The sequence below is a fragment of the Oxyura jamaicensis genome, chromosome 3 (assembly GCF_011077185.1).
Source record: "Oxyura jamaicensis isolate SHBP4307 breed ruddy duck chromosome 3, BPBGC_Ojam_1.0, whole genome shotgun sequence".
NCBI lineage: Eukaryota > Metazoa > Chordata > Aves > Anseriformes > Anatidae > Oxyura > Oxyura jamaicensis.
Window position 1 is genome coordinate 4,293,084 of NC_048895.1, and position 13,968 is coordinate 4,307,051.

A 13,968-nucleotide genomic window follows, 5' to 3' on the forward strand; every position below is an offset into this window, starting at 1 on the left:
ACGGACATGCTGCATTACATTTCAGAATTGCTCCTTTATATGCAATACTTGCTTGAACAATTAGGTAAAGTTCCTTGCTCCTTTTGGCACCTCCTGTTCCATACCTGGCAAATGCGAAGCCTTAAGGTATTCTTGGTGTCCAAGATAGCAGCATACGTAGACAAATACTGAAGTCATTCCTCCTGCAGCTAATTCTTGGTGAAATCTAATATTTATGAACTGTACCACTGTGTTCTGAATTGCAGACAGAGTTTCTCTATTTCTTTATAATTATGCATAATTAGGAAGTAAGGGAGACTGCACTTTATTCATCCATCAGCAGGAAAACATATACTGTTGAATTCTCACTTGGCTGTCCCTAGATGAGTTTAAAACAAACAAGCACAAACCAGCCAAAGGCTTGTTCAGGCTTGAGGCCAAGTTGCAGTGCAGAATGACCATGTCCCTAAGGTTACTGTCTCTTCCTGTCCCTGAGCATCATGATGGTGGAGGCTGATGAAAGCATCAGCCAGTTTGAAAGCAAGATCAACAAGCTGCACAGGACTGCACTATCTCCTCTTGTCTGGGAGTAGCAAGGGCTTTGGATACTCATTTGGTGTTGAAAGTTGGCAGCCTCCTCAGTTTGGGGAGGACTGCACACGCCCACACAGCCCTCGGTAGATGCCTGTCACTTGTAGTCTGCTGTGGTACAAGTGTGCATCCCGCTGCTTCCCGTGGTTGTGTCTTGTGTGTTCACCACTTAACATTCCTCAGAGACATAGCTGGTGGCTGGACTGATATATTCTAGTCGTGTTTTAGATACTGTCGCCTCTCTGAGCAACTGTCAGCTACAGAAATGACTTTTTTTTTTTTTTTTTTTTTTTTTTACTTTTTTGGGGGGGAGAGAAAGGGGGAGACTTTTTAAAATCTCTATTCCCACCCCACCCTTCCCCCTTCAGGTTGTATTCCTCCTGTTACAGAGCTTGTTTGGCATTACAATGCAGCTTGTCCTTCTCTTTCCCTGGGTACTAAATGTAGAAAACAAATGATCTTCATCTCCACTCATTCCAGGGATTGACTGTTACGGGACATGGGTGGTGAGGGCACTGTTATGATGCTTCTCTTTGAGCTTGGGGTGTTGATCTCAGAAAACAACTACTGAGCTGAAGGAAGGATCTTGCATGGCAGCCTTTGACTAGGACCATCTCAGCTAAGCATCTATTGCAGCTTGTAAAGAGTGGAAACAGCACTGAGCTGCATCTGAGCAGTAGTTTTAATTCTGTGCCTACCTGTATGTGACCTTGAACTTAAATTGTTTTTTGCATTGGGTTTGTGTGTACTAATGGCCTACATCCTTCAGCTTCTAGGCTGCCTTTCCACAGATAATGAGGAGTGGAGTTTAATACTTCAAGTTCTTACATGATTTTTCATTGACTTTGCTACTAGAGGTCCCTTCAAATAGTGAAGCTGTTTTGCCTTTACTGTGATTTGGAACTGTCTAAAAGTAAATCTTCATTAGTGGAATAAGATTCCAGCACTGAAATATTTCTAGTGGTCAAGTGTAGTGGTTGCTAGAACAACCTTTTGGTACAAGCTTGAGCTTAATGTAGCCTCTGACCTGGCTTAGATAGCACAAATCTATATGATGCTGTTCAGTGAATGCAATCAGGAAATTTCTGTCACTGAAAAATATCCCTAGCCTACATTTTTACTTGTTCACTCTTCTTCCAAGGAGGTATTTTGTGTACAGATCTGTATTCTGTAGTTTGCTGAATAACCTTGCGAGGACCTGGCCATCATGGATACAGGGAGCAATCATGCAGGGGAAGAAAAATGACTGCTTTAGATTTGCTGTAGTAATAACATCAAAGACTGCATAAACATGGCTGAATGTGGTGTTCAGAAGAGATGGTGCCTATGATTAAACTTGTAATACTTTCAAGACCTTCTGCTTTAACTGCTCCCACACTTCCATTTCGATTACTTAAGGCTAAGAAAGCATAATGATTATTTTATTTTGGTTATGTGCAATTTTATTGTTTGGTATTTTCACTGAAGCTAATTGCTTTTGTATCCATGGTGACAAAACAAGTGCTGGCACAAACACAAACACCTTGCTTTGGCAGCAGTTTTATTACTGCATGATTAGTTGTCCCTTTAAATTAAAGGTATATTTACCTCCAGTTTTGAAACAAACTTCATGATCAGCCAAATCGTTTGTAGTCTTTGAATGTCTTCTGCAAGCTTTTAGCATCTCTTTTTTTTGTTGTTTTTCTTGGAGCAAGCTTAATTGAAGTCAAACGTTGACTTGAATGAAGTCAGACTGCCGACTGAACCTATTCTGAACATATTCTATCTGTAAAACACCAGGCACGTTTCAGAGGTGTCTGTTCTCATCGCATCACACAGTAACTACTGTTCTCCTAACAGGAATTTTATATTTATTCCTTGTGGAACAGGCTTGTGAGAAGATAATCTACCATTATTAAGAGATCAAGAGGGGCAACATTTGTTCCTTTCCTATTTGGCACCCCATTTAATGTTCTTTTCCAGGGAATATATATGTTTCTCTCCTATTGGTCAGGACATCTTGCGAGTACTAAATAGCAAATTTATTAATTTTTATCACTATATTAAATACTAAAATTAAAAATAGCTTTTGTTGTTTGTGCTGTAGCACAAAAAGTGCTATTTCCTTGTTGGCTTATTTTTATTGCCCAAAAGGGACTTTGATCACAGACGCTGAAAATGATAAGGGTGTTATATAGTCTGTGGGTTTTTCTCAGAGGCTTATTGTGTTTTTTTCCTTCGTCATTGAAGCATTTGTCAAGATAGTTGTGAACTTCTGATATAGCAAATGAAATGATTCTTTACAGTTATTGTATATGAGAAAACAACCATCTGTTTTGGCCTTCAGTAGTGTATTTTTACTGCGGTACTAATGGCGCTTTCAAGGTCTGTGAGTTTTGTTTTGATCAGTTGGGTTACGTTCGTCTGTCTTGATGCACAAAGTAAGTAATGTTATTTTTATAAATGTTTATGATTCTAGCCTTGTTTTTATTGAAATAGAACAAAATTATATTGTCCTAGAGTTTTTAAATACTTTGGTCTGTTGACGGATAAAATAACGATATCTGATTGAGCAATCTTCTTGGTGCCTATGAAAGTGGACCTTAAGAGGCTCTGTGACCACAAGTTGAAAACCATTGTTATTGTATTTACGGTGGGCTTTTACAAGTTCTTGTTGAACTTTAAGGTTTCATTATTTTCTATCTACAGCTGACATTGAATAAGATACCTAGACTGAAGCTGAGTATGGCAAGGTGTACTTCAGAAGTTGGGTTCACTTGTATTCCTTTCTGCTGTTGTTCTGTTAAATTAGATTGGAGTAGTTACCACTTCCATACCTGGTATTCTTAGTACTGGTAATGACTCCATTAAAAAGTTCTTTTCCAGAAAGTGAGAACTGCGCCATCCGTAGCTAAATCTGAGTGTGGAAAGAGGGTCTGAGTGCCTAAACATAATTTTGGTCCTTCCAACTTTGGCTAGAAACTCCACAACAGTGAAAATGCTGAAGTGTCCTTTCCTTCTCAGGGGAATTCAGGCTGGGTATTAGGAAAAGTTCTTCACTGAGAGGGTGGCTGGGCCCTGGGCCAGGCACCCCAGGGAAGTGATCACAGCATCGAGCCTGCCAGTGTTCAAGAAGCATTTGGGCAGTGCTCTCAGACATAGGGTCTCATTTGTGGGTGGTCCTGTGTAGAGCCAGGAGTTGGACTTGATAGTCCTTGTGGGTCCCTTCCAACACAGGATATTCTAGGACTCTGCTTGGTTCCAGAGAATTGCCAGGAATGGCTGAGCAAAACTTTTTATTCTAGGAGGAAAAAAATGAGCAACAAGAGCTTTTATTTTATTATTGAATTTCCTTTATTAAGCTACATTGTAACATTTATACCAATTCCAAGCTTCCAGCTTTCTGATCTTTTTCAGTAGTACAGAGCCTTGCTTTCCAAAGTAGGCTTTGGATACATAGAGATGGAGGCAGCAAATTACTCCTGTAAACAGCAGCTACTCATTGTAGAAGTATTCTTTAGGAGTTTGTTCAGTTACTTGTGTAGAAATCTGTCCGTTGCTTCCTTATAAAAGAGATTCTGTAGGGTGGTGCAAATCTGAGAGCATCAGCCTAATGGGCAGAAATAGTCCACTATTTCTTTTACTAGCTATCAATTTGAATACGCAGTAAGGGTGACAAGGAGAAGAGTGGGGATGTGCTTAACATTGATGCAAGCCCATGTGAGACCACGAAAGATACACAAATATCCATCAGAATATAGCTGGAGCTATGGCAGCTTTGCTGAGTAATTCTGCTCAGGAAAGGAGGAGAAAATCTGGTGTGACTTCTCTGTGTCTATTTGTAGATCTAGAAAAGAAGTCCATCCCTTTTTATAATTTAGAGGAAATGTAGAGAGGGTTCATTGAGGTATGGTGTAAATCACTTAAGAAAGCTACTTGTTGGGATAAAACCATACTTTAAAAGTGCCAACTGCTATAAAAATTAAGGAGTATAAATTTCGGGCAAATGAGCACCTTTATCTTTTTTTTTTTTTTTTTTTTCTTGCTAACAATTCAATGGTGGAATTGTTTGTGTTTAAAGATTTCTTGGGAGTAGAAAATGTTTGCAAGGACATGGTCCAGAAGGAGTTTTGGTTACGATTTCCGCAAATGTTCAGCAGAACATTAATATACAGTGATTCATTATTGTTAAGCAATAAAGCTCAAGTTTCACTCTGGTCAAGGTACAAAGGAAGGGCAATCCTCTAACTAGTCATTTTCTCAACCTTTTTTGATAGCTATTTATCTTTAACTTAAGTTCTTAACTGAAAAAAATTGGCAGGGGCAAGGATAGATTGGGGCCAAGCCACCGATATTCATCTGCTCCAAATAATGTTGTGTTGTTTTAAACTCTGAAAATTATGTCAACGTACCACCACGATAAATCTTTCAGATGAATTTAAATCCATGTGTACATGTTCTATATAGTATGAGACTTTTTTTACCTCATGCAATTTCTGGAAATGATCCCTCTGTGTCATTTGTATGTAACTTTTCATTTTCTTTTTAGAAAAAACAACTATAGATTGTGACACGACACCCAACCTACTCCTGCTGTCAGCCTTCCCTGATGAATATACAGGTAAAATCATTATTGGATCCTAGAATTCTCTGATTTGCTCTCTCATGCACATAGTACTTTAATGTTTCACATAACCTGTAATTTATAGTAAAACTGTATTATTGATATTTTTACAACAGTTTTCATGGCTGGATGCAGCAGCAGCCTAGGTGGCATACTGCTCCCTGCCAGTGGTGAATCAGTGCCTGCAACAATGTGAAAGTTCAGATGAAATTCAGTCTATAATATGCTTAGTAGGGTAAATAAATATATAAAAATAAAAAATTCACTGTTCTAAGGAGCTCACTGTCTTCGTAGCCATAGCAGGCAAGGACAAAGGAAGCAAGTACAGCATAACATACAGATGTTTACAGTTCACATTGCCCAGTCAGCCCACAAAAGCTGATCTCTTCCCTCTGACACAGGAAGAACCACAGCTCTGCTCTGCTCCTGGGGCCTGTTCTGCTTCAGACTGGAGCCTTTCTGTAGGCCAGTTTTTGGTTTGTTAGGGACAGTAGGGAGAGTAGATGGGATGCAGAAGAACAAGCAGGCTTACGGTACAGGGAAGTACAGGATCAATGCTGTCTGCTCCACGTATTTGCATTTTCTATTCTAGTTTTGTGTGTTAGTGTAGCGCACTATTATTCCACCATTACTGATTATTTAATTCGTGCTACCTGATGGGGTTAACATTAATTTACCCCCACATTTACTGTGCTTCCTTACGCTGTCTGGAAAGGTGTGCCTGTGCCTTGGAGACAAAATCACACTTGAGGAAGAACAGGGCATAACTCCATCCTTCCTTCCACACCTAACCAGAGAGGTTATTGCTGTTAGGTAAGAGGTAGTGCTGCTATCTGTGATAGCCCTGTGTGTTACAGGCAGTCAGGGTTTGTCATGCCTGACAGGTATACAGTGATTTCACAAGGCAAAGTCTAGGTTGTGGCAGAAGCATACCCTTCAGGATAGGTGGTAACTCTTAGGACCTCAAGAAAACATGTACCAGGCCCATGTTGAATGTCCACAGGCAGTCTTAAATACTTCTGGCTTTCAACAAGATACAGAAAACACCATTCCGAGTAGTGTTTTTTTTTTTTTTTTTTTCCTCCAAACAATGTAGAAACATTTTTGTGAGGGCATAACCACTGCGTCTGACTCTAGCATGGGGATAGAAAGAAAAAGAAAGGCCCCGCACCCTGAATCTCCTTCACTTAGTTTTAAACAACTAGCAGTAAGTTTGGCCCTTTGTGCATTATCATATGAATAAGTCTATGTGCTGACACATCTGTAATGAATAACCAAGAGGGAAAAACAGCTTAAATTGTTCTAAGCACTTCCTTTTTTTGCTAGAAAGTGGCGGTCTCTCTTCTGAACAGAATACTATTTGTGAGGCAGCTGCTTGGTAGTTCTTGTCTAAATGTATCCAACTCTGGATGCAAGGTTACACAGTATACACAGTACACAAGCTAAGAGAGATTTTCAAAGAACTATTTCTTCCAACAGTTTCAACTGCACACAAAATAGTGATACATTGCACCACTGCAATGCTCCTGAGACACAGCCCAATTGTGTTCTGTGCTTATTGTCATCTGACTGGACTTTATCCTTGCGTGTAGTTATAGCCTGGTATCTTTGGGCTGGTACCCGAGAATGTTCCAGGCACTCCCTGCTGTTGGAGGAAGACAAGCTGTTTGTTCCCTTCCTTACAGAGCAGGATAACGAGTCTGCATGTGGAGGTTAGAGATGGGGCTGCTACAGCAAGGGTTTACTGGCCTAAACTGGTAATGATGAAGTACAAAAAATAACGGAGTGAGAAAAACTGAACCAGCAAGTTTCCTGAGGATCGCAAAAAATATCTGAGATGTCAGGAAAGATTTGGGAGAGGAGAGGGATTTATTTTTATTTTTTTTTGCAATCCAGATGACGTTCCATGAGAAGACGCATATTATTTCATAAACACAAATGTCTCGATAAATATGAGGAGGATAACTTTAATAAAATTGCCAGTAACACCACACTGGATCATTTACGAGAATACATTTCAAACACACTTTCAAACACAGATCACTTTAACAAAGCAAGCAATGTACTCACTACCAGAACAATAGGGAGTTTAATCTGAGCAATTATAATTACAAATAACAATTTATAATCTTTTCAAGACAAGAAATGTTTGATTGTAGAAAAACTGCATTCAAAGTGATTCAAAGGTTGCAGTATTCAATGTTTAAGTTTTTTGTACATATAGGAATAGATTAAAGGAGAAGACATATACTGTCTATTCTGAACCAAAATCAACATTTAAACAACAAGCCTGAATCCAGATTCACACTGGATTCTGTCTGCTTGCTAGATTCAACTGAGAAAGATGAAATGACTTTATGAGTGGAAAATAGTGAATCTCATCCCATGCGACCCTAACTAGCATCTCACTGATGACAATCCCTGTGCAGGAAAGCCTATCTGTGTGGGACAAATGGCAGGCATGGGCCTAAATGTGAAAAGAAAAAATTGCAGCAGCATGAAGTTATTTCCAGGAAAGGGTGGAAATTTAGGTGTAAATTGTGCCAAGATTTTTACTATCAGGTATAAAGTCATCGAGTGTGAATATATTGAATGAGTGAATTTGCATGGTGTTAAAACCCCATCAATACACTTGTGCACTATACTTATGAGGACTTAAATTGATCTCACTAATTAGCTAGCAATCTAATGTATTACATTTTCTCTTACAGGTGATATAGAATGGATTACAAATATTCCACCCAACGTAAATTTAAGATTAAAAGAATATTTGTTCCCCGAACACTTACCGTATGTGGAGCTAGCATATGATTCTAGGTTTAATAATGCAACAGTGAGGACTCGTCAGCCACTGGATGTTGATTTTCTTGAGGTATTCCTTTCTCTGAATGTAAAATCTAGATACAAATGTTTTCTCTACAGGTGAAAAGAAGCAGACTAAGGCATAAATCTTATGTATTCATTCTTTCATGATACAGGTGGTTGTTTCAAAATACTACTTATCTGAAATAACAGCAGAGGCAACAGTATCTACTTCTCAGTAATATCTATGTTAAATTCCTTCAATTTCCTGTAGCTGTAAATCTAGCTAGGATCTGACAGTCAAGGTGGTTCTTTAAGAGAATTTTGTAATAAAAGTTGTAAATACTCGGTTAAGATAGGTGTCATTTTTCCTAAAATTTATCTCCTATTAACATGAATTATTTGATCAAAGTGGGACGGATCAGATAAAATTTGGTAGAAGGCAATCCTTAATCCTATGAATATTTATGTAAGCATTTAACCGCACACAATAGATCCATTGGCCGCTCTTGGCTGATGTGCAAAAGGAATCAATCCCCTTCTTCCTAGGCTGTGCTTGCTCTGTAGGACTACCAGTGATCTATAAAGCAATACTAATGTTTTTTCCTCAGTGAATTTTTCTCTGAATGTGAAACTTGTACGGTTCTGCAGAGTAACCCAAGGCTGCTTTTTGTACAAGTACTATTCCAGATTAGCACTTGTACTTGACAGGATTCAATCATACAAAAACCACAGTTTTAAAAAACGACATTACAATCAAGATTTCTAATTGATGAAAATATATTACAATATTAACACTTCAATTGCTCATTTGGATATTTTTCTGAATGGACTAAGACATTTTCTCGACAACTTTATGACACTTTTTATGCTTGTTATGAATATTGTCCATTTCCCTGTCAATTTTCTATTAGGGAAAATAGCCAGTATACGGATGATGAGATCTGCGTGGACAAATGCCAGCAGTAGATGAATGGCAGCCAGTTAAACATTACCATTAATAATCTGTAATGAAGTTGCAGTATATTATAAACTATTTATTTTGGTACAGCATATTGAAATGTAAACCTCAGCTAAAGTATGCTCATGTAACTGAATCAGATTAACAATTCACTGTCAACTCAGCACGGCATGTCTGAAGATTCAAGTACTAGAAGTTGTTTTGTACAACTTCATAATATATATGTTGACTTAAAGATTCTTTGACAAATGTGTTAGGAATTAATTGATAATATTATTTATTTGCTTGTTTGTTAACTTTTAGAGTGACCATCTCTTTTATGCTGTTGTTTGCCAAAGAACTGGAATGGTAAGTAAAAGTTTTGTAATCAACAGTAATTTTTGTCTAAGTTTAATCCAAACTATTATTTTCTGAAATACTATTTCATTTAAAGGTATTATGAGTTAAGAATATCTTATAGAAGGTATCTTTTTTAAAGATACCAATTTGAATGACTGTTTTTGTTCTCAGGTAAATTAAAAAAAGAAAAGAAAAGAAAAGAAAAATTAATTTCAAAGTATTTCACAAACTTTCTACTGCATTGTTTGAACTGGTAGTCTGACACTGTCATTACAGAGTTTTTAGAACTGAGGGAGTGTCTCTTTGAAGGTCTCACTTTATATGATGAAATTAAATGTTAGTGGTATGCTGCTGCCTCATTGCTGTCACTTCTAATATGTCTTTTGCTTCTCTTATGAAGCCTGAGATAGAGAATGCACGGGATTTACTATTGCAAGATATTAATGACAATTCTCCAGAATTTCTACAAAGTCAATATAACGCTTCAGTATCCGAGGTGGGTTATAGCACCTGTGAATAATTTTTCTTGTGGTGTTTTGAAATTACTTTCTGGGGCCAAAACATGTAAGGTTCTAATCCAGCCACATCAAAGTTTAGTAATAACCTGCACTCTTATGTGGCTTTTATATGCCTTCATGTGATTGTGGAACAGAAAGGCTGGGCTGCATGCACCCTAGCTGGAGGCATTGGGTGAAGAAGGAACATTCAGCTATCTGACCTAAAGTGGAAATTGGAAGTAATTTGCATGTGCTAAAGGGGTGGCTAAGTTTTCCTGACGGAAGTTTGGAGGGATAGCAAAAGGGGGTTGTGACCAAACATTTGATGATCTTTACTTCTAGGTATCTGCAATAAATTCCACAGTTATAAAAGTGGAAGCTCAGGATAAAGATCTGACACCTGATTTCAGCCTTATTAGTTACAGTCTTTGGGTGAGTATCCTTTGTTTATCTGAGACTGTGAACAGCAGTCTACATTTCATACAAGTATAGCCTGTGACCTGATTCAAGTACTTGTACTATAATGTTGTTATTACAGATCAGCAAAATTCTGTCATCAGAAAGACCATTTAATATTAGGGTAGTGTGACAACCACAGTAACTTGTACTGCAAGACCAGCCTAGCATGCAGTGAGCCCTGAATCTATATATTAATGTTTGAGAAATGTTTTGTGATACTATCCAGCTACAGCTAAGGAACATTGTATTGTGGTCCTTTTTAGAAACAGGAGTGAAATGTTTTCCCCTCTTTCTGAAGTTTGTGCCAACAAGATTTCTTGTTGATCTTTAGTCCTTATGAGGTGTAAATGTAAGCCATTAAAATAAGATTATCTCAACTAACTTTAGGTATCTGCTGTGGAGATCTCTGCATCTGAGCTTACTGTCTCTGCTTCTTTTATAGTTTATGATGCCATTCATCTGATCTTGAGTTCCTGACCATAGGATGTGATAAATTGGATAAAAATTATAATGGCACTGAGGGGAGAGGCAATAGAATGTGTTGAAGAGGGTCTGCATTTTTCAGAGGTGGCGTTAGGCAGACTCATGGTCCCGTCCCCCCCTCTTTTTTTTTTTTTTTTTGTTTTGTTTTGTTTTGTTTTAAAGAATACTCTAATAATAAAGGTGGGAAGAGAAAAGAAAATGTATTTCATTATTAATCATGTAAAACGTGATTGATTCATTTTTCAGGGTCCAAACTCTGATTACTTTTATATAAGGGAAGGAGATGGAAACATCATGGTGAATAAAACTTTGGATTACAACAAGATCAACCATTTCAATTTAACAGTCCAAGCAAAGGTATGCTATAAATTAGAAGAAGAAAAAGAACCAATATAGTACCTAATATATATAATCTAGTGATATTTCTGTTGTTATAACATCCTGGTTTCTATAAATCTACAGTTTAGGGAGTTTCTAAATCAAAAGTTCTGCCTGCGTTTTTGCTCATACTTGGAGGCAAAGTAGCATATTCTTAAATATTTAAGCCATTACTTGAATCTCCCCTTAAATATCAGCCCGAGTTTCTTTCTAGGTCCATTTCTTTAGGTATGTGTGTAAGTACGTTTATTGTTCACTATTCTATCGTATATTCACCTAGTCACTCCGGCACATCTAACATCCTGTTACTGCTGTAGCTTACCATCTGCAGTCTTTTTCTGTGTCTTTTTGAGATTTAAATATGCATTTGCCTTTGATGCCTTTTAAGAGTAAAAAGAAATAATTCAACAAAAAATCATTGTCTAGGAAAAAGTACAGCTGCAGCACATGTACTGTTACTACATCATATGTACTATTCTGTAATACATTCCTGATAAAAAAAATTAATACCTAAGAACAATTACCTTTTGATAGTACTATTAATATAATTGAATTTTTAAATGGAAGAATTTGATAAAGTGAGAGTTCTTAGATTAGGAATGTAGGCATTACAAAGCACAAATAATAATATTCTGCTGTATTTTCCACTGAAAAATTGCTCTTTCATCACAATGTTTCTTATTTTCTTCTTTCTCTTGGAATGTAGGAAAGATTTGGAACTAAGAGCGATAATGCCTCAGTGATAATTCATGTACAGGATTATGACACAATGAACCCCTATTTCAGACAATCAGCGTACAATGGAACAATCAACGAAAATGAGGTAAAAGCTTTTCACTGAATGCTGCAAATGGAAATAGGTTATTCCTGTCCACAGAGTTTTTCTCTCAAGGAAAGTTTCTCTTTGAGCTGCTTAAGATTGAAGGTTAATGGAAGGTTGCTTTGATGTGTACCAACTGGTGATTCCCATCAACAGTAGGCCTCCAAGTACCAAGTAGAGAGGCCACATATTACATGAAATATCAAATTTTCTTCCACAGAAAAAGATTCTTCTGTGGAGGGAAAAAAAAATAACAGAAGTTGCAACAGGGCTTGTACTGTAAACTTGGAAGGGTGATTGACTACCCATCAGTCCTGGAGTTAGCTGCCTGGTTTCAGTTTTAAATAATGTAATTCCCTCATACTTTATTACAATCAAGTAAGCAAAATAAGAATCTGAATTGTAAGCTGAGGTTTATATGATATTGTAATTTTTTTCTATATAGGGAATGTTGTAATTTCTGTTTGGAATGTATTTGATTAATTCGTGCTTCTGTATGTATTAACAAAACAAAATCACAGTGCAGCATTATTAAAGTAATACATTAAAATAGATCATTATTATTTGTATTATTTCTTTATCGTTATCTTCATGTTAATCTATTTTAAACCACAAATGCTTTTGGTGTTATACCTTTAGTGTCCCTTTTGCTGGAAGTTCATCTTTAATTATCTGAAAGGAATCCTTTTGGATCTTCTAAAATGGTATTATCTTTAAAATAAAATGTTGCTTTTATTAGTAGTGTAGACTAACATATTGTTTTCCCAGAGAGCAGTGGAACTGAGACATTCAGTGTTGTTAACATGAATTCCATCAGTGACTACTGCTACATAGTCTGGTGCTTCTTAAAGCAAACATGGTATATCCTTCAAGCATTTTGCTCAGCATTTCACTTGGTAAACGCTATGTGACAGACAGATTTTTTTTCCTGGATCCCAATGATTAGATCATAGAATACCTTGGGTTGGAAGGGGCCATCAAAGATCATCCAGTCTAAACAGATCAGGTTGTTCAAAGCCCCATCCAACCTGACTTTCTTAAATCAAAACTGTGACTTAATTAATGACAACATTTAAGTTTCTGTGTATTGCTTTTAGCTAATCAGCTGTGTATGTTTTCTAGGTGGGTCCTGTGGCTATTCTCCCAGAGAAGATATTTGCTGCAGATGGAGACATAGGTATAAATGAAAAAGTGGTTTACAGCATCAAATTAGGTAAGAGCCTTTATTTTCTTCTAGATATTCTGAAGATATTTCTGCTCTGAAAGAGCTCTAGGTATTTCTGCTCTGCAAGCTGAGTTAGCTTAATTTCAGTCATTATAGCAAGGTCTAGCTGTTCAAAAATGTTTAGATGTTCTTAACATCCTGTCAGTAAACAATCCCTGATTCAAAGTGTAAGTCAACTTAGAGGCTTCTATTCAGAATTTCCATTCAAGAAATATCAATTTCATAGGGACATTTTCCTTCTGACAGAACTGTTAAAAGCTTATGAGATGCTTAAATCTGAGACTCTTGAAGTGTGTTTTTCTTAAATTGGACAGAGCGTTTGAAGGGGTAAAAAAACAAAAGCCTTTTGTCTGGAATGTTTGCTCGTTTTTGCTATGGTTGAGAAGATAACGGTCAGAGAAAGAACAGATTGGACTTACTGTTGTAGTTCATTCTCATTAACCCACTGTATTTTGTTGCTTTTCAGTGAAACCCCCAGCCTATGACAAAAGCTTTTCAATTGATGCTGACAGTGGAGTATTGGAAGTAAAGACTGCAATTGACAGAGAACAGTGTCCCTATCTTGTTGTGGGCATTATGGTAATTATTGTTTTACAGTTCAGTATGTTAATACTGGGTCTCCATTTCATAAACTAGTGCCAGAATCCATGTTGCTGTTAATAGTTTATAACATGGTAATGTTAAGGGGCAGTTGGTATCAAGGCTTCATTACGCATGTCATTTAAAACATAGGATAAAGGGAGCCTTAGTTCACTGAACATATGTAGTTATCTCTTTGTATTAAGGTGGAATAGCTCAATGTTATCTGGGTATGGAACTAACAGCTACAAA

The 13,968-nt window shown here is 37.1% G+C and overlaps 1 protein-coding gene across 1 annotated transcript in view; it reads left to right on the plus strand.

Annotated features, from left to right (window-relative positions):
* The first annotated feature begins 2,777 nt into the window (after positions 1–2,777).
* Positions 2,778–13,968, plus strand: part of LOC118164718 (protocadherin Fat 4-like) — a 43,143-nt gene continuing 31,952 nt past the window's right edge. The window contains exons 1-10 of the mRNA XM_035322428.1: positions 2,778–2,990; positions 5,099–5,170; positions 7,885–8,045; positions 9,240–9,284; positions 9,676–9,771; positions 10,115–10,204; positions 10,961–11,071; positions 11,799–11,915; positions 13,035–13,125; positions 13,604–13,716. Of these exons, the coding sequence (XP_035178319.1) occupies positions 2,921–2,990; positions 5,099–5,170; positions 7,885–8,045; positions 9,240–9,284; positions 9,676–9,771; positions 10,115–10,204; positions 10,961–11,071; positions 11,799–11,915; positions 13,035–13,125; positions 13,604–13,716 (966 nt within the window). The 5' untranslated portion in view covers positions 2,778–2,920. The remainder of the gene's footprint in view (positions 2,991–5,098; positions 5,171–7,884; positions 8,046–9,239; positions 9,285–9,675; positions 9,772–10,114; positions 10,205–10,960; positions 11,072–11,798; positions 11,916–13,034; positions 13,126–13,603; positions 13,717–13,968) is intronic.